The 19,967-nt window shown below is 48.9% G+C and overlaps 2 protein-coding genes across 9 annotated transcripts in view; both read left to right on the top strand.

The window, feature by feature from the left end:
- ANAPC5 (anaphase promoting complex subunit 5) overlaps window positions 1-411 on the top strand; it is a 38,458-nt gene extending 38,047 nt beyond the window's left edge. For both annotated transcript variants that reach the window (XM_019950443.3, XM_019950444.2), the window contains one exon: window positions 80-411. In XM_019950443.3, coding sequence (XP_019806002.1) covers window positions 80-291 — 212 coding nt within the window. In that variant the 3' untranslated portion in view covers window positions 292-411. The remainder of the gene's footprint in view (window positions 1-79) is intronic.
- Window positions 412-6,828: 6,417 nt separating this feature from the next.
- Window positions 6,829-19,967, top strand: part of CAMKK2 (calcium/calmodulin dependent protein kinase kinase 2) — a 56,704-nt gene continuing 43,565 nt past the window's right edge. For 2 of the 7 annotated variants that reach the window (XM_033836872.2, XM_033836876.2), the window contains exon 1: window positions 6,833-7,394. The gene's annotated coding sequence lies outside the window, so the exon portion shown is untranslated. Of the gene's footprint in view, window positions 7,395-19,967 lie in introns of all 7 variants that reach the window. The other 5 variants (XM_073790062.1, XM_033836877.2, XM_033836874.2 and 2 more) reach the window with 5 other exon arrangements.

Below are 19,967 nucleotides of genomic sequence, written 5' to 3' on the forward strand. Positions count from 1 at the left end.
AAAATAGATATTAAGCTTCGAAAACTATATGTGAAGCATTGAGTTAAATATGTGTGGTATTTTCCCCATTTTCCATCAGTTCTTGAGGCCGCCATTGAGAACCTCAGTGAAGCCAAGAACTATTTTGCAAAGGTCGACTGCAAAGAGCAGATCAGAGACGTCGTTTACTTCCAGGCCAGACTCTACCACACCCTGGGGAAGACCCAGGAGAGGAACCGGTGTGCGATGCTCTTCCGGCAGCTGCATCAGGACCTGCCCTTTCATGGGGTGCCCTTGATAAATCTTCTCTAGTGAGAACATCCCCACTGGACCACTGTGCAGAGTAGATGATTTTGGACTTGTTCATACTCCCTCCCTCCATATAAATGATGTATTTGATATCTGTCTTATCAATAAACTGCATTCTGATTAGTTTGTCTTATTTTGTTGCTAAAATATACGTATTTGTTTTTTGTTTTCCCTTTTCTTTCTTTTGATAGCAAAGGATACCAACATTCTGTTAATAAGTGGCTGGTTTATTAATAACTTAGTGCAAGTGTTAAAGATTATGTTCTCTCTGGGCAAAGTTGCCAATATCTTATTAGCAATTGTGCACACTCTCCACCAGTGTGTAAATTCATTTTGCACCTATGCTCAGACAAGAGCTCTTTCGGGTATTGGTAGATCTCTTGAGGGGGTTGGTGCAGGTTTTTCGGAGGCTTGGATTTTCCTTTGGAAGCTCCCCGGTTTTGTTCTGCTGGACTGGTGCTTGGGTTGGGTCTGTGTGTACTTGCAAGCACATGTCAGTCCCTGACTGGAGATTAAGATGGGAAAGATCTTTTTATGGTTTTTGGACCAATGACAAGAAGCATGTTTCAGTCACTTTCTGGGTGTTGGCTTTCTCATATCTTCTGCATGGGTATATTTTTTCTATACTTAATAAATCAGGGATGATGATAAGGAATTCATCATGAATGAGGTGATTATAAGTTGAGAAAGGGTCTGAAGCTCAGAGGTATGTGGATGCTATCACTCAAATATACACTAATTTACATATCTCAACCCTGCAGAAGCCAGTTATTGCTCTGTTTGTGTATTTATCTTACCCTTCAGTGTTCACAGAAAAATCCCCGTGTTTCAAATCCAAAACAGCAACCAGGAACCAACCAAATTTTGCAGCTTCTATCAGTGGCTCTTTCTCTGTTAAATTTAAACCTTCGGATGGGAAATAATTTATCCCCAGAGCTCTTCGAAACAGTGTAAAACAACTCCCACTCATTAGGGTGCGTTTGCTGGCCAAAGACAGCTGCTCTGAAAATAAGAGACTCAGTGTGGAGATAAAGACACTAATTAGTATGTTGATGTTTAAAAATCTTTCCTTACATTTATTTGAAAGGTTATATATGTAGATGGTAAAAATTAAATATTGTTAAAGGCTGTATAGTAAGATGTAATTCTTCCTCCCAGGAAGTAACCATTATTAATCAGTTTCTTTCGATTCTTCCCATATATTCTCTAATCTGATGTCATTTTTGGTCAATGTACTTAAGCTCCTTCCAGTCTAAGAAGTGATCTTACTCTGCCTCAGTGTAAGAAAGTTCAAGAGATGGGGTGACATAAAAACTAAACATCATTACACCTGACCAGGACCAGCTACATAATTTGTGGGGCCCAGTGAAAAGTAAAATTACAAGGCATATATATGTGTATATATATATATATATATATATATATATATATATATATATATAATTTTTTAAATTTATTTATTTTTGGCTGTGTCAGCTCTTTGTTGCTGCATGCGGGCTTCCTCTAGCCGCGGGCGAGTGGAGTAGCGGGGGCTACTCTTCGTTGTGGTGCGCGGGCTTCTCATTGCTGTGGCTTTTGTGGCAGAGCACAGGCTCTAGGCGTGCGGGCTTCAGTAGTTGTGGCACGTTGGCTCAGTAGTTGTGGCTCACGGACTGTAGAGCGCAGGCTCAGTAGTTGTGGTACACGGGCTTAGTTGCTCCCCAGCATGTGGGATCTTCCCGGACCAGGGCTCGACCCCGTGTCCCCTGCATTGGCAGGCGGATTCTTAACCACTGCGCCACCAGGGAAGTCCCGAGGCCTATATTAAGTGGAGCGTTAAACCAGGTACGGGGCCCTTCTAAACACACAGCCCTGTTTGACTGCACAGTTGGCATGCCCGTGAAGTCTCCTGCCTGACCCTGCTCTCAGCCTGCTGCACATTCGCCCTGCCAGGCCTGCATCCAAAGCTAATAAAAAGAGTCTGAGGCTCCCTGCCATCTGTGACTTAGATTTGTTGGCTGGAGCCTGGCTTCTTCAGGAAGGAACAGTGGGTTAAATGGAAAGTTGGAAACATCAGAGTGACCCAAAAACTCATAACTGTCTGGATTACAGCTAATTATCTTTTTTCCTGGTGGAGCATTTGGTGGGAGAAGGAAGAATCAGAACAGTGTAATTATGGGTGGTTTAATGTAGGGGTATAAGAATCAATGATTTGGTTAAATGGAGAAGGGGTTTGGTGAGGAGGGAACTAAAAGTAAATAACCAATGGGCATTTGGGTCTATACCAGAGGCCTGAGGATAGATCCTCAAAGGGGAAGAGAGGAGTGGGGTCATGACCCACGCCAGTGGCTTGCCGTGATGGAAACCCTCCCCAGCAGGTTGGGTGTTGAGTGTTTCCAGTCCTGGGGCAGGTGGGAACAAACAGCTTAACACTTACAGAGTGTTAAATTATTTTCATTAAATATTAACACATTTAATCTTCATAACAGTCCTAAGAGGTAGGCAATAGTAATAATCCCCTTTAACAGACAGAAACTGAGGCATAAGGAGGTTAAGTCACTCACAACCCAAGCTCACACTGTTAGTAGGTTGCAGGGCTGGGAATCCAACCTTGCTGGTGCATTACCCTAGAGCTGTCTGCTCCCAGAGTTTTCAAAAGTACTTTACTGTTTGGGGGAACATTCTTTTCGTTTGTTGAAAATACAATGGATAAAATCAGTTGTCATTTATCTAGTGCCCAGGATAGGCCAGACACTGTGCCAGGTACTTTCACACATATCAATACCATTTCTAATGCTTGTAAGCCAAATACCATTTTACAGTTGAGGAAATTTAGGCCCAGAGACGTGGCCTGACCCAGCCCCCTCAGCAGGGAGGACCAGTCAGGATTCAGTGCAGGTGTGACAGCTTCCTCAACCTACATTCTTTCTCTCATCACCAGGCTGCCTTTGTGTTCACCTATGTATCTTGAACACTTCTACTTGTTTAGAGTGTTTTAAACTTTGTCATTTTGGGGTGGTCACACTGATTTTTTTCTTCCTCATAATACAGCGAAGGCAAATGAAGAACTTCATCTGTGCTCCTGCTGACGTCTTTTATGCTGCTGTTTATGTTTGGGACTAACAAACATATTAATCTCACTGCCTGTTGGGGAGAAACAAGAAACTTCTCAGGGTCTTCTTTCTTTCTTTCTCCCTTCCTTCCTTCCTTCCTTCCTCCCTCCCTCCCTCCCTCCTTTCTTCCTTTATTTCTTTCCTTCTTTCTCTTTCTTTCTTTCTTTCTTTCCTTCCTTCCTTCTTTCTTTCTTTCCTTCTTTCCTTCCTTCCTTCCTTCCTTCTTTCTTTCTTTCTTTCTCTCTCTCTCTTTCTTTCTTTCTTTCTTTTCTTTCTTTTTCTTTCTTTCTTTCTCTCTTTCTCTTTTTTTATCCCAGCAATTTTCTACTGTCCTGTTGAGTGGGAACGAATTCAACGAATAAATCACATTGGTGTGATTAATCCTGCTGTCTCTATCCGGGTGTTCAAGATTTGGGAGGTGGAACATTCCAGTGGACAACGTGAGTAGAACACAGAACAGTTCAGAAAGGAAAAGACAAAGTCTTGGCAGGAGTTTATGATGCTGTGCTAGTGGGCGAGATAATTTGAAAGCCTTGCTTTTCATCCTCCCCCGCCCTCCCCCCGTGCTATCCAAGTTTTCTTAAAAATAAGATTCAGATGCTTTGTTTACTTATTTTCTTGGCAATCTGTGTTGTCAAGAGAACAAGAGCTGTTTGCCTAGAATAGGTTTTTCTGGTGTTCTTGGAGGAGAAAAACTCAAAAAGCAAAGCCAATTTTTATTTTCATATCTCTAAGAAGAAAACGGTTCCCTTGAATGGGACGACTCCTATCTTAAGAGGGGCTGAATGTCAGTGAAAGGCAATTGTGGTTTCTCTGCTTTGTTCCAATTCACTTTAATAAGAAAGGCACATAATTGATGGGGTTTTTAGCTCTGTGCAAAGTATATTAATAGTTAGCACCTTTGAGTGCTTAAGTGCCAGCACTGAAGTATTATCTTTTTTTTGAGGTAAAATTGTTATGTAACATTGTATGTTTCGGGTGTACAGCATTATGATTTGACGTCTGTGTGCATCCCACGGTAATCATCACCAAAAGTCTAGTCACCGTTCATCACCATACACTTGGTCCCCTTTACTCATTTCCTCCACCGCCAGTCCCCTTCCCCTCTGGTAACCACCAGTGTGTTCTCTGTGTCTAAGAGTTTTGTTTTGTTCTTCTGTTTTTTAGATATATATGAGTGAAATCATATTGTTTCTGTCTTTCACCCTCTGATTTATTTCACTTAACATAATACCTTCCAACCACATTGTTGTAAATGCAAGATTTCATTCTTTTTATGGCCAACTAGTATTCCATTGTGTATAAATATATCTTCTTTATCCATTTATCCATCAATGGACCCTACACACAGTATCGTATTTAACCTCAAGCCGAGCCTGTGAGCTCGGTTTTTATCCCCATTTGACAGCTGATGAACCCAAAGACACTCATCCAAGGCTTACAGACCTGGTAACTAGCGAAGCTGGGATTTCAGTTAGGTCTGACTCCAAAGTCACTGCTTTCTACCGCAGTGTTGAAGGTAAACAAATGTTTCAGTGTGGTATCTATCTGTATTCCAGGAATGAATAACTCTATTGGCAAGTCAATGCAGGAGTGAAAAGTAAAGACTAAAGAAGACAAGGTGGCTGAGCATCAAATAAGTGGAAGAGTCCTTGCTGTAGGAGCTCAGAGAGGGGAGAGGTCAAGGAGGGCCTAGTCACAGCATTTCAGGAAATTCTTCCAGACAGCAGTGGGTCTTGGGCTTGAGTTTGGATTTGAATGGACACTTTCGTAACCTTTCTCACATAACTGGCTTCTTTACATAGCTGTATGTATCAATATATCTAAGTGTCTGCCTGTGTTAGCTACAGTGTTGTAATAAAACAGGCAATTTAGTAACAATGTAAACATACAGAATTGCGCATTTTAATAAGCAACAGGAAAAGATCAGTATCTGTTTTGGTTTCTTTAAAGCAGGGGTTGCCAGACTTTTGCCCAGGGGCTGAGTCTGGCATGCCACCTATTTTTATATGGCCCACTAGCTAACAATGGTTTATACATTTTTAAATGGTTGAAGAAAAATCAAAATAATAATATTTTGTGACATGTGAGAATTACATGAAATTCAACTTTCAGTGTCTGTAAATACGTATTGGAACACAGCCATGCCCATTCACTTATTTTTGTCTGTGGCTGCTAGAATGGCAGTTGAGTAGTTGCAACAGAGATAGTATGGCTTGCAAAGCCTAAAATTTTTACTATCTGGCCCTTTACAGAAAAAGTTAGCCGACCCCTGTCACAGAGTCAGACCTGTTCAAAATGCTCCCCATCAGCCACAATAAATATATTTTTTGGAGAAAATAGAAAAATATAGAAAAATACAGAAGTCTGCATCTGCTAGTCAGAATTGACTGTTGTTAATTAACCTTGTGCCATTTGCTTCAAATCCATTTACCAGTGAAAGGCATAAAACTTTACAACATTCCTTATGCTCCCCATCTCTATTCTTCCTTGTCTTTGTGGCAGACTGTCATTTGCACTCATCCCCTTTGACTTTTAAAGCCCTTGTATGGAAGCTTTGGTCTGTGAACAGTATAGACTGTATTCTGCAACTTACTCTTTTACTCAGCATTTTGTTTTTGGCTCTCCCCATGTCTGTACAAACAGATATGATGCATTCACTTAAACTATTGCATCATATCCCATCAAATGGCTATAACACGTTTCATTGATCCATTCCCCTGATGAACATTTAAGACAGTTGTTCCCAGGTTTTTACTATTACCAACACATGCTTCCATGTTGAAAAACATCAGAAGGGGCGGTCATCTTAGCGGAACACTCTGAATTGCTTGTGAGCGCCCCTGCAGCATGAAAGGGACTTTGAACCTTTAATTAATTTGGCCCTTGACTCGGGACTGAGCTTTGCAACCACCCAAGGACTGCGGCGTCAGGCAGCCCTTGTGAGGTCTTCTTTCGCCCCTCCTCCGAGTGCTGTTACCCAGCTGGGACACTAAACACACTCTAAGGGCTCCAGCAAAGTAGGGCGGCAAAGGGGTAGAATGTTTGGGAAGAATATGATGTATGTCACAAAAAAGCATCTAAGTAGTCTTCAGGAAAGCCAGAACTTCATTGGGTTTTCTGTAGTTTGGTACATCCGGGTGGAGGGGGCGCTGGGAAAGGAACACAGTTCCCAGCCTTTAGGGCGAGCCCCGAACAGCGGTCTATGGGGAGGCAGGTGCGGAAGGGGGTTTCCGCGAATGGGTGGTGACCCAAAATCCAGGCCGCATCCACCGCCGGGCGCCTGGTGCAGGGGCAGCAGCCAGGAGACGGGAGCTGAGCCTCGAGGCGGGGCCCCGGGTGACTCGCAGGCTTGGGAGGGGCAGCAGCCGGGAGACGGGAGCCGGGCCTCGAGGCGGGGCTACGGGTGACTCGCAGGCTTGGGGAACTTCCCGCAGCTCAGACGCCGCCCTGCAGTCCCTGCATTTGACTAAACAAAGCGAGCGCAGCTGGCGCGTCCGGCCTGCCCAAGGGTGCCCCGGCCGCTGCGGGGAGAACCGGGGCAGGTGACGCCGCGGGCGGGAGCAAAGTTACAGCGCAGTCTCCCGCGCTCCTGCGCCCCAGCAAGGTCTCTGTCCTTCTCGCGGGTCCGCTACCTCTTCCGACCCCGCTCCCGTTCCGGCCTCACTTCCCCCCCACCTCAGCCTCCTCCCCTTTCTTCTCCCTTCCCTCTGCCGCGCCGCTACTTTCGTCTCCGCCGCTCCCGCCTCCCTCCCCTCCCCGGCGCGGGGCCGAGCCCTCGGGGGCGCGCGGCGGGCGCGGGCGGCTCCGTGCCGAGGTTCCCAGCGGCAGCAGCCAATCTTTGCGCAGCCCGCGGCAGCGTCGCGCCCGAGCCCGGACCCCGCGGTTCCTCCCGCCCCCGCCCCCCGCGCACCCGCCGGGGCCGCGGAGAGGAGCGCGCGGCCGTGCCGAGTCCAGCGGAGCTGAGCCGGGGGCGCAGAGCGCGGGAGGCGGCGGCGGCGGCGTGGAGCCCAGGTGAGCTGGCGGGAGCTGGGCCGCGGGCGGGGGACGCAGCCGCTGCAGCCCCGGAGCCCTCGCCCTCTCAGGGTGCGGAACCACGGCCAGGATTACAGACAAAGCCCTGAGGCCGGCTCCAGGTTCCCAACACCTAGGGGACCCCACGTGCGCCGCCCCACGCTCTGCCACGTGGGGACGCGGCCCCCGGCGCCCCTTCCCCCGCGTCCTCGGGGCACCGGGGTCCTGGGGGTGGCCCCCTCGACTGGGCCGGGCAGGGTCGGTCCCGGAGTTTGGAACCATTGTTACCGGGGGCCGGGGCAGTCAAGGATCTTGGAGGCGGCCTAGGCCCACCCCCTCGCGTTTGACAGGTGGGGAAAGCTAGGGCGCGCAGGCGAGGAGAGGGCCAACGGACTTTGCGCACCCCCGTCCCCGCTCCCCTCTTGTCTTGGAGGCACACCTGGGCCGTGGTGGGTTGGACACCTGGCGGCAGGACCCTAGACCAGCAGCTGTGGGACCGGGGTCCCTTAGCCTCGCCTCAGTCGGCCCTCTGCCCCCGCCCCCTTCTCTCAGCCGGAACCTCACAGGCTTGGTCCTTTTGACCTAAATTCACCTCGGGGCCGCTGCCTACTGTGAACACGGAGAGCTGCCTTCACCGGCACCCTCCGCCTGACTCTTGGGCTCGCGGGGATGCTGGGCCCGGCCCCGCTCAGCGTTGGGTCTTGGTGCCTGGGGTGCCACCCGTTCCAGCCTTGAGCTTTTCCTGGCTTCCCCACCCCCTGCACTGACCAGTTTGGGAAGCGGGGTGTTTTCACAGCTCTGCCAGCGGCCCTGCTTCTCTCACTTGGCGCTGAAGAGATTGCACCGAAGCCCCTCCTATCTCCCCACGAAGGTTGGGGCAGAGGGATGGTGCTTGGGGGGCGGGGATCTCAGTGCCATCAGTAAGAGGGGCACGCTGGCCTGGGGTGAGGCAACTTTTACCTTCCTCAGTCTGGAAGTCCCACAGTCCTGGAGACAGAAACTTCTTGTGCCTTAGAGCTTTGCTGTCATTTACCACTCCCCCTCCCCTGGCTCTGCCCCCAGGAGACAGAGTAAGATAGCTCTGTCCGGAAAGACTCCCTTGTTCCTAGGGGGAGGCAGGGGCAGCAACAAGGGTAGGCCTTTGGGGGAGATAGCCCTCCCCCCCACACAAACCACCTCACAAAAGCATACACTTTAAGAATAAACAGTGTGGTGCATGCTATGCAAAATGCAGCTTCGTGGTGGGTCCTGTAACTTCTTTCCAGATTGCTGGTCTGAAACTCTTCCTGTATAGAAAGCAGCCATTTGTAGGGAAAGCACACAATGTGTTTTTGTAATAAAAAGTGATAGCCATCATTTGATGGGCCCCTAACTTGGATGATAATAATAATAATGTTCATAACTAACACTTATTGAGTTCTAACTGTGTGTTAGATATTGTGCTATGTGTTGCAGGCATTATCCCATTTACTGCCTACCAAAGTCCTGTGACGCAGAGATTTTTATCTCCATCGGAGAAGTGAGGAAATTGAGGCTAAAAACAACCCTGCCGTATTGCTAGGAGTTAGCCCATTTTATAGAAGGACTCAGAGAGGTTAAGTTACTTGTCCAGGATCACACAGCCAACCCAGGCATGTCAGGTCTTAAAGCCTTTGCATTTTACCACCTGTTTTAGAGCAGAGGCCTTTGCAAGGCTGGCCTCAGGTTCCTGGGGAGCCCACATATGTTTGCTAAAACAACCGAAGGAGTCATGGTGGTGTGGCTGATCGACGTGGGCTTGTGTTTGTTTCCAGGTTGTTAGTGGGCTGGTAGACAAATATATTCACTAATAACTATGCAGTAGTTCTCATCGGGGGTGGTTCCACCTTCCTGGTGAGCGTTTGGAGAAGTGTGGGGCGAATTTCGGTTGTCAGAATGATGCTGAGCACTCCTGACTTTTGCTAGGCAGGAGCTGGGGATGTCGCATATCCTGCAAGCAGGCCAGATTCACAGCAGGCGTGAAGAATTGCCCTGCCCTGAATGCCAGCAGTGCTCCTGTTGAGAAATACCAGGAGGAATAAGTGCTGTGGGAGTGAGGAAGCAAAGGGCAGTGGGGGTTCTGGAGAAATCCTTTGTGGCAGGTGTGAATCCAGGAGGCTTCCTGAAGGAGGTATCGTTTGTACTGAATTTTGAAGGATGGGCTGAAAAGTGGAGATTGGATGGGAGTAGGAGGGGAAGGGACTAGGACGGGATGACCTAGCAGAGGGAACTTTCTGGAGTGACCCGGAATGCCCTCCTTGAGAACTGCATCCAAGATGGGCTGTTGGGTGGGGAAGCACCTCTCTCAGGAGGAAGGGATGGGCGGGAGGGCCAGGCCAAGCCTGTTTTCAAGGCTTTTGGGCTCAGATTTTAAAGTGGGCCGCAGAATCACCCTTACCCCATCATGAACCCGTTTTATGGAAGGGCTTGGAGAAGCTAAATAGCTCGTTCAGGATCACTTGTGACCTCCGCAACATGCCGCCTTCTGGTGGTTGTGGGAAGCATATGGTTCCCATTTCCTTTCCTGATCCCGGGGGTTTCGGGCAAATGCTATTTCAGATTTCCCTTCCGGTCAGAGGGCCTTGTTTTGCTATTTTTCGCAGATGTTTTGCTTTCCCAGTAGCTCCTCCTCTTTGGACTGGGTTAGAGAGCCCAGATGTGGGGTTCACTGGCTCCATGGTGCTGCAGTGGCCTTCAGCCTCACTTCTGTGCCTTCTTTCCTGGAAGACTGAGGAAATTGCATTTCCCTTTGGAAGTGACTTTTCTTCTTTCAGGCTGTGCTTGTTACAACTTTACTGACCTGTTAGCAATATGTGACCTTTTGTGTCTGGCTTTCATTGAGCATAATATTTTCAAGGTTCACCCATGTTGTAGAATATATCAGTGCTTCCTTTCTATGACCGAATAATATTCCCATGTATGGATATACCACATTTTGCTTATCCATTCATCTTTTGATGGACATTTGGGTTGTTTCTGCCATAAGAGCTTCTTAAGGCCACTTTGACCATTCCTTTGTCTCCACAGCCCCCAACTAATAAACCTCTGGGCACAAAACACTGTGTTGTCACTGAATTTGCAGGGAGAGGGTGATGGAAGGAAGGCTTTCCAAAATCAATTGGAGACAGCTTCCTGGAACAAGGTTTTCGAGACTCCCTTAACGCCACTCCCACCTGCTCCTCCACGAGAATCCTAGCTTCCGTCTTAGCCTATCGCCTCCCAGATCACCTCACAGGTATTACAAGTGTGATTTTCAGGGAGAGCCTGGATTTCATTCAGTTTCATCCTTTTCTGTCACGATTTGTTAAATGTAGGTCCCATGTGATTTTATTGGTATATATTTTGTGAGACCTTTTTCCAGGTAAGTAAATCCATAAAGTAGAGAAGGCCTCACCAGACAGTTGGTGCTTGAACCCTGTGGCCAGGCACGGAGTCAACTCAGTCTCCTGATAGCTTTGCCAGGAATGCCCTCCAAGGACGTGGAAATGGAGCAGCGTGAAAACTGAACTAGGAGGAAGTCTAGAAAATTCCAGCCCCTCAACCCCTCCCATTTGATGGCTGGGAAAAGTGGAGGGCAGAGAAGAAGGGAGAACATGGTCTTTTTAAAGAGAGCATCGTCTATGAGCCATGTTGTGTGCTGGGCACTTTTTTTTTTTTTTTTTTTTGTGGTACGCGGGCCTCTCACTGCTGCGGCCTCTCCCGCTGCGGAGCACAGGCTCCGGACGCACAGGCTCAGGGGCCCAGCCGCCCCGCAGCATGTGGGATCCTCCTGGACCGGGGCATGAACCCGCGTCCCCTGCATCGGCAGGCGGACTCCCATCCACTGTGCCGCCAGGGAAGCCCACGTGCTGGGCACTTTTATAGAAGATTGACTCTACAGCTGCCCTTTAGGTAGGTTGCTGCAGCTTCATTTTACAGCTGAGAAAATCAAGGCCCAAGTCCCCTGAGATCTGTATAGTTTCCTGACATACCTTCTAATCCTGAGCTCTCACGTCTCCCTTGGCCTCCTTATGATGCCAAACGATGCCCGTTTTCTCATGGAGTGGAATCCACATTCTCCAGGAGGTTATGGTGTGGAAATAATTTCCAAATGCTTGTGCTCTCAGGAAAATAAGATTTTGAATGATTATTTTTTCTTTCTTCCCTGATTGGATCCCTTCCCCGATAAAACCAAAAAGAGGGGCATATTTAAAAGGAGGTGAGCGCTGTTAGACTTCATAGGGAAGACCTCTGGCTCTGGCATTCCCTGCTGGGGCATGCTAGTGACCAAAATGGTGAAGGAACTATTTTAGCTGCCAGTGTTTTCAGTTTCAGTCATGTGCGTAGTGTTGCTGCTGAATTTCCCCCCTCAATTATGAACCATTTTAAGGATAGAGAAAAAACCCAAAGTTTTGTTTTGCTTTTGACTGGCTCATGGTTTTGGACGGCTGGAAGGAGAACCAGGAGGTGATGGAAACGGGACAGAGCAGGCCGCTGGCTCTGGAACCCTGATGATCTTTCATTGAACCCACACTTTTGGGAGGGGCTGGTGACAAGCCCTGCCCTGGGAACCGAGGAACACTGGGACTTGGTCCTTGTCCCTTAGGAGCTCTTGGGTGAGGGTCTGGAACTGTTGGGGATCGCTTTGGAAAAGATGAACAATTGTAGCATTTTTCCCTTTTGAAAAGGAAAGAAAATTGGAAGAGTCTGTTGTGCCCTTACCCTCACCCCATCCTGAAAGCTGCTGAGCAACTATTTTTATGTTGTCCCTTTTTATCCCGTTGGCTTCTGTAAATAGTTGAGAGATGGCGGTTGCAGAGATAAAAATGCTAATTCCAACCTGGAGAGGAGCGACTGATGGTCCCCCAAGGAAATGGGGGGAGAGGCCAAGGTCTTGCCCCTCTGCTTGGGCATGAGGTAGGAAGTGAGTGGGAGTGGGTGGGGAAGGGACGTTGTGGGAGGTGGCTGAGATAAGCCTCTGCTGGAGAAGTTTAAATGGGGAACCAGTGGTTTGGGTGGTGGGCAGGGTGTGGAGGAAAGGACACCTCCCTTATGGGTTTCTAAAGCTACTTTGGGATTTTGCCGTTAAGGCCTCTGGCAGAAAGAGATTTTATTTAGATTCTTCCCAGACAGTTCTCCTGCCCTCTGGGTACAGGTGTCAGGGACAGAGTTGGACCCCGGGAGCCAGCTCCCAGCCCCTCTTTGGCCCTGCCTGGGGTTGCTTTGTGCTGGAGGCTGGGGAGGGAGCAGCTAGATTTAGCATCACCTCCAAACAGCAGGGAAGAAGGAGGAGAAGGGCTGTGAGTGGGCGAGGCCCGGATGCCTGTGGATTCCCAGCCAGCCCCCTCCCTCTCTGATTTGTCAAGCTACAGAATGTTGGAGGCAAAGTCTTTTTCTTTTCATTAAAAATTGAAATTTCAGTTGTTTCCCAGCCTCTTCCTTAGGTTCAGTGAAAGACTGGGATGGATTCAGTAGGAGAAGAGGAAGGAAGTATGATGGTCCCCACCTCCCTCTTCTAAATACCCCCAACATCCACACCCACACTCACCCATTCACACTTACTGGCTCTTCAAGGCAGGGGCCTCCTGTGCACACCTGGCTTTAGGTACCGGGTGTGTGATGCGGGCCGCTTCTCCGTGATACTTCATGGTTGACCCACCAGTAGCTCCCTAGGAACTCTTAAGGCAGTGGAGCTTCTCGCTCTGCCAGCATCCAGGGCCGAAGGGGACACTGCAGGGGTCAGGGGTCATGCCCTGGCCTAGCCTAGAACCTGCTGGGCTGCCTGGGAGAGGTCATCTCACCTCCCTGGGTCTCAGCCACTCCTTCTGGAGCCCTAGCGCGTTGATTATGAAAGCTGTGAGAGTGCGTGCAAAATTCTTGTGACACAAATAAGGATGCGAAATTATGTGCACACTTTGCTTTTAATTTTGTAGAAAGTGATGCATATGGATAAGAATTAGAAGGGAAGATGAAAAGAGTTAAGTTGGCAGGTTGTGATTAGAAACAAAAATTTTATTTTAATGTAAATTAAAGCCAATTGAGGGGCTTGAATTTGATAGCCGTTGAAGTGCTTTCTTGGCAACAGCTTCTGTTTAGGGAGCATTTGCTGTGTGCAGGGGCCTGTGTGGTAGGTGGGGTAGGTGTTGTTATCCTCAAGGTCAGCAGCTAAGGAGAAGGGCTGTACCCCTGATCACGATGTGCCCCCCTTTCTAGGAGCCTTTGATTTCACACCTGTGCCCTCCCAAACTGCTGTGTGATTTGGGGCAAGTCACTCAGACTCTCTGTGCCTCAGTTTCCTCATTGGTGAGATCATGATAATAGTAACTAACTCATAAGTTTATTGTGATGGTTAAATGAGGTGATACAAGCAAGGTGCTTAGAATAACGCCTGGCACTTGGCCAGCAATAAAGAAGACTAGTCATCACTGTTACTGTATCTACAACTACTATGGCTGCCACGGTAGTGATGTGATTCTTGTGTTAAAAGTACTAGTCAGTTTCTTCCCTTCATTTCATCCTATTCTTAAGCCCTTTCCTTCCCTGTTTTTGATTTTTTTTCCTTTAAAATTAAAAAAAAGAAATTAAGAATGAGTTTGGAAGTTCTTGTTTCTGCCAAACCATCAAGGTGAAGGCTGTCAGGGGAGTTGCAGCTGCCTGACAGTTTGGCCTGGTTGGGAGCCTTAAGGTGTAGGCAGCTTATCATCTGGCAGGGAACTTAGTGGAAAAGCTTTTCTGTCAGTCAGCTCTGTGTCATCTGTCCGTTAGGACCTTTGATTGTAAATGACAGAAAACCAACTGCAAACTAACTTAAGCAAAAATGGGAATTTATTGGCTCATGTAGTTTAAAAACTCCTGGGGTAGGTGGGCTTCAGGCATGGCTGGATCCAGGTGCCCATGCAGTGTCTCCAGTTTTAGTTCTTTTCTATCTGTTGGCTCTCTTCTCTCTCTGTCAACTTCATTCTAAGGCAGGGTTCTCCCAAGCCCCTGGTAACTCTAGAAGTACATCTTCATTGCTCTGTGTGCCACAGAAAAAGACATTCTTAATACTTCCACAAAATCCTGGAATAAAACTTAGTAGACTGACTTGGGTCACACATCTACTCTTTTTCTTTTTTTTAATAAATTTATTTATTTTATTTTTGGCTGCGTTGGGTCTTTGTTGCTGCATGTGGGCTTTTCTCTGGTTGTGGCGAGGGAGGGTTACTCTTCGTTGCCACGCGCAAGCTTCTCATTGCGGTGGCTTCTTTTATTGCAGAGCACTGGCTCTAGGTGTGTGGGCTTCAGTAGTTGTGGTACACGGGCTCAGTAGTTGTGGCTCGCAGGCTCTAGAGTGTAGACTCAGTAGTTGTGGCGCACAGGCTTAGTTGCTCCGCGGCATGTAGGATCTTGCCAGGCCAGGGCTCGAACCCGTGTCCCCTGCACTGGCAGGCAGATTCTTAACCACTGCGCCACCAGGGAAGCCCCACACATCTACTCTTGAAACAATCACTTGACCAGAGCAATCAATGCCCAGTTAACCAGACTTGAATCATAGTGGAACCCCTGAAGTTGATGGCACGGACAGCTCCATGGAGTCACCTTTCACACAGAAGGATGGGTTCCAGACATAAATCAGGCTGCTGTTATCAGACTAAAGGAACATAGAGTCTAGGCCAGCTAAAGAAAGCGTCGACCTTCTGAGTGGCCTTGGGATGAATGAAATAAACAATGACCTCTAGCCAATATTTATTGAGTGCCGGCAGTGTTCTAGAAAGTTCTAGGCCCTGGAGTCCAGCAGTAAACAAAAAGGCAAAGGCACGGCTCTCACAAGTTAAGTCAAATCGATGTCTCTGTGCCCATGCATGTCTTTCCTGAATGCTGTAGGACACTGAGCCTTCACACTCTCCCCTCTCACACAGGTTGGATCCAGAGGAATGGGCTAGATATTCCCCTTTGTTAGAGATTTTGGCTCAGCCTGGACTTCATTCCGGATACAACATGTGGACATTGCAAGGCTGTACCTGTAATTTTTAGCCCCTTTCTGAAAAACTCAGACCAGTTTTAGCTCTACTTGGAACCACTGCATAACTTTGGACAAATTAGTAAACCTGGGCTTCCCTGGTGGCGCAGTGGTTGAGAGTCCGCCTGCCGATACAGGGGACGCGGGTTCGTGCCGCGGTCCGGGAGGATCCCACGTGCCGCGGAGCGGCTGGGCCCATGGGCCCGTGAGCCATGGCCACTAAGCCTGCGCGTCCGGAGCCTGTGCTCCGCAGTGGGAGAGGCCACAACAGTGAGAAGTCCGCGTACTGCAAAAAAAAAAAAAAAAAAAAAAAATTAGTAAACCTTTCTGACCCTTCATTTTCTTATTGGTGAAATGAAATTGTTGGAACAGGTGACCACTGATATTATAGCACTAATATCCAGTGCATCTCAAAGTAGGGCCTGTAGGGGTGAGATAGGTCATGAGAGGTAGAAAAGGGAAGGACATGTAATAGGACACTCAGCCTGTCCTTGGTGTTGGGGAGATGAGGGGAAGCAGTGAGGACTGTGGCACGCCGGCGAGCATATCTCCTGTCCAAAGCTTCAGGGAGTTTTTACCAGGAGTGAATAGAGGTCCAGTGCTAACAGTGTCCAGTTCTTCAAGAGACTCTGGAAATTTTGATTTTTTTTTTTTTTTTTTTTTTTTTTTGCGGTACGCGGGCCTCTCACTGCTGTGGCCTCTCCCGTTGCGGAGCACTGGCTCCGGACGCGCAGGCTCAGCAGCCATGGCTCACGGGCGCAGCCGCTCCGCGGCACGTGGGATCTTCCCGAACCGGGGCACGAACCCGTGTCCCCTGCATCAGCAGGCGGACTCCCAACCACTGCGCCACCAGGGAAGCCCGGAAATTTTGATTTTTATCTGAACTCTCCTGGCTCTAAAATGTTGGCATCTCATTCAAATAGTTTTAAATACAGTGTAGGCCAAGCAAAATACATCGGTGGCCAGATGTCACACGATAGGGACTGTTTGCTCCGGGGACTATGATGGGATGGGGTCTGTGCACACTAAAGCCAGCGCTGTCAGAGTTCCCTGGTTGTCCAGTGGTTAGGACTTGGTGCTTTCACGGCCGAGGGCCTGGGTTCAATACCTGGTTGGGGAACTAAGATCCTGCAAGCCTTGCAGTGTGGCATAGACAGACAGATAGATAAAATAAAGCCAGCACTATCCCTCGTGCCCTCTGCCAAGGAAGGGCCCTTGTCTCTGGGGAGACAATCAGTTTCAGTGCCTCTAAACTAAAGAATATGCAAGGGAAGACAGTTGTAAGAGTCTGTGTCACTGAATTTGATACGACTGCTTGTTTGGGCCAAGGCCCCGCATCTGGAATATTCCAGCTGGTGTCAAGCCTCAGCGCTGCATCGGCTATACAACTGAGCCTCCCAGGTCTCCCACTTAAGTATTGGGAAACACCCTCTGAATCCGTGGCCCGTGGGGCAGCAGGCTTCTGTGGTTGGGAGGGGAGCTGTGTTAGTGTGCTGGGATTGCCTTGACAAAGTACCACTAACTGGGCAGCTTAAACCACAGAAATGTATTATCTCACAGTTCTGGAGACCAGAAGTCCGAGACCAAGGTGTTGGTAGGGTCGGTTCCTTCCAGGGGTCATGAAGGAGAATCTGGTCCGTGTCTGTCTCCTGGCGTCTGATGGCTGCTGGCAATCTGGCGTTCCTTGGCTTGTAGGTGCAGGACCCCAACCTCTGCCTTCACGTTCTCATGGTGTTCTCCCTGTGTGCGGGTCTGTCCAGATTTCCCCCTTTTTATAAGGACACCAGTCATATTGCATTAGAACTCCAGCATATCTTTTTGGGGGGCCACAATTCCACATCCCATAACAGGTGCCGAGTGGGGTCCCTATGGCTTTGCCTGGGACACCCCTCCTGCTCTCATCAGCTTCCTACAAAGCTCTTGTGCTCTGGCCCCTCCAGCATGCCCACCCACCCTCACCCTCTTCCCAACCTCGTTCAATCCCAGGAGTCTTCTTTCTGTTCTCTCCGCTCTCCCACCTCTTTCCTGCTGCGAGGCCTTCTCAGAATGTGTTTCGTCCTCCTGGAGCGAGTTCCCGCCCCCTTAGCACCTACTCACCCTGTAGGTCTCAGCCTAAATATAATTTCCCCAAGTGAGGCCTTCCTTGACTCACCCCCTCCCATTCAGATCTCCCCTGGGTCCCTATGTTGTTCTTTTTTTTATCTCATCCTGGTTTTCTCCTCCAGTTTGTGCTTATAGAGTCACTTGTGCCCCTACTTTTCAGAAATCACATCTGTTTTGTTTATCTGGCACATAGTAGGTCCCCAGTAATTACTTGTGGAAAGAACAAATGGGTGAGTGGGTTTCAGTTTCCCCAGGTGAGAGATATGGCTGGCCAAGCCTGTTATCCCAGGGAGGACATTGTCCCTGGCCTTGGCAGGATCCTCACAGCTATTTTGGGCCTCTTTGTTGTCCCGTGTTGCCCGGGACCTCAGGGGACCATGCAAAGGGTGTATCATGGGTCAGGGAATGTCACGGGCCCACTCACTGGCTACTTGCTGTGCTGCAGCTCCTGTGGTGGTGGCGGCTCAGCATTTGGTAAGCAGGCGCAGGTTGGAAAATGCCCCCAGGATATGGGAATGTGTTTCCTGGAGGCCGCTGGCACTTGGCTTCCTGGCAGAGGAATGAGCGCTCCTTTGTTCTGGCCTGGAGCCGGGTTTATCTGCTCCAGGAAGGGTCTGGTCCTCCATGGAGCTGCCTGTGAGAGGGGAGGGAGGGGAGCTCAGGGCTGCCAGCCAAGGGCAGTGGGGAGGCTTCAGAGCCTGGGGAAGGACCCATGTATTGGGGCAGGAGGCTCGGGGAGGGGGCTTTTGGAATTTCGTCAAACCTCGGCCCCCCCAAAACTGAATGCTTAGCTGTCCCTCCCTCTCAGAGGGCCGTGAGGATTAAATGACCCAGGCAGAGCTGTTTCAATGTTTGGTGAAGAAATGCTCAGTTGGATGTTAGCTGTTATAATGCAAACCATTGTCTTTTTGTATGATTTTTCTTCTCCTGGGAGTGTTGGTGACTTTCAACAGATCCTTAAAAGGTGTGTGACCTCATACGATCTGTGACCTCAGAAATGGTCAGATTCTGGCCTGGACTCTGTGGGGTCCGTGGTGCTGAATGGCCAAGTCCTTGCCTGCCGGGCCTGCTGCAGACCAGTGAGGGGCCTCCAGGTGGCCTTGAGGCACTGTGGTCTGTGTCCCTTGGGGCTCTTTCCTGAGACCTGAACACACCTATCCCTCCAGCACAGGGGCCCGCACCTCTGCCTCAGAGCCAGCCAATGCATTTTTTTCTCTCCTTTCTCCTCCAGGCCTCAAGGGCCAAGGCACGGAGCCAGACCCCAGCTCGTCAAGGAGACTGATTAAATGCGGCTTTGCCGGGGGTGGATGGCTTGGTGTCCTTGGCCTGGAGTGGCGATCGATAAGCAATTGTTTTTCTGTTGGCAAGAAGAAAAATTCTCCATTAACTGTCTCAGGTGCTGCCAGACTAGTTTTCTTTTCAGGAACTCTGCAGCCATGTCAGAGGTGGCTCTGGGAGGGAGGACGGGCCAGTGGAGGGGAGGCAGGCCCACACTCTCAGGGCTACAGAACACACACAGGAGGAGGAACATTCTGGAGCATAGCCTGGCAGGTAGTAGGCATTCAGGAAGTATTTGTTGAAGGAAGAGCTTTTTGAGCACTTAACCATGCACCAGACATGAATACTGAGTTCTTAGTTCAGTTAGTCCTCATGACTCTTGGGTGAGTGCCCATTTTATAGAAGAGAAAACTGAGTCTGCGGCCCCAGGCAGTCGAACTTCAGGGACCCTGCTTTTCCCCTCCTGGGAAATAAGGATTATAAAAAGCATATGTAAAGGAACAGCAGCTGAGACCGTGGAGAACATTGAACTTGGGTTGTATTCTTTCACGGATGAGGAAGCCAAGACAGGGACACATTTAATGATTTCTTTCTCAGATACAGTCAGAGTGGGATAAGGGATTAGGAGATAGAGCCAACTGCTCGCTCCCTCTGCCTCGTGCCCCGGAGGTAGCACTCGGGCCTGATCATCCTAACTCCCATTGTGGTTATGGTTACTTTCCTTTAAAAATTCATTTCTGAATAGTTACTCTTTGCACACTTACTTTTACAAAAATAAAAGTAAATACAGTGACAGTTAAGTCCCTCCCACCCTGCCTCCCCCCCACTTCTGCAAACCAGTTGTCTTCTCTTGAGGCCACTCTTATCATTTTCTTGTGTATCTTTCCAGAAGTATGCTCTGCATATGATTATGTATGCGCGTATGGCCCTTTTCCCCCTATGCCAACAGCAGCATCCGAATGCCTTGGTTTTTTCCATGTAACGGTGTGTCTTGGAGCTAATTCACATTAGGATGTACAGAGTCACCTCTTTTAAAATAAATGCATGATTTTCTCCTGGGCGACATGTACCTCATTTTATTTACTCAGTCCCCTGTGGATAGTCATTTCAAACCACACTAGCAAAATAATTTTGTACGTATATCATTTTTTTGTGTGTGAGATTGTCTTTAAGGTAAATACTCCCAGGTGCAGAAT

This window comes from Tursiops truncatus, chromosome 13 (assembly GCF_011762595.2).
Source record: "Tursiops truncatus isolate mTurTru1 chromosome 13, mTurTru1.mat.Y, whole genome shotgun sequence".
NCBI lineage: Eukaryota > Metazoa > Chordata > Mammalia > Artiodactyla > Delphinidae > Tursiops > Tursiops truncatus.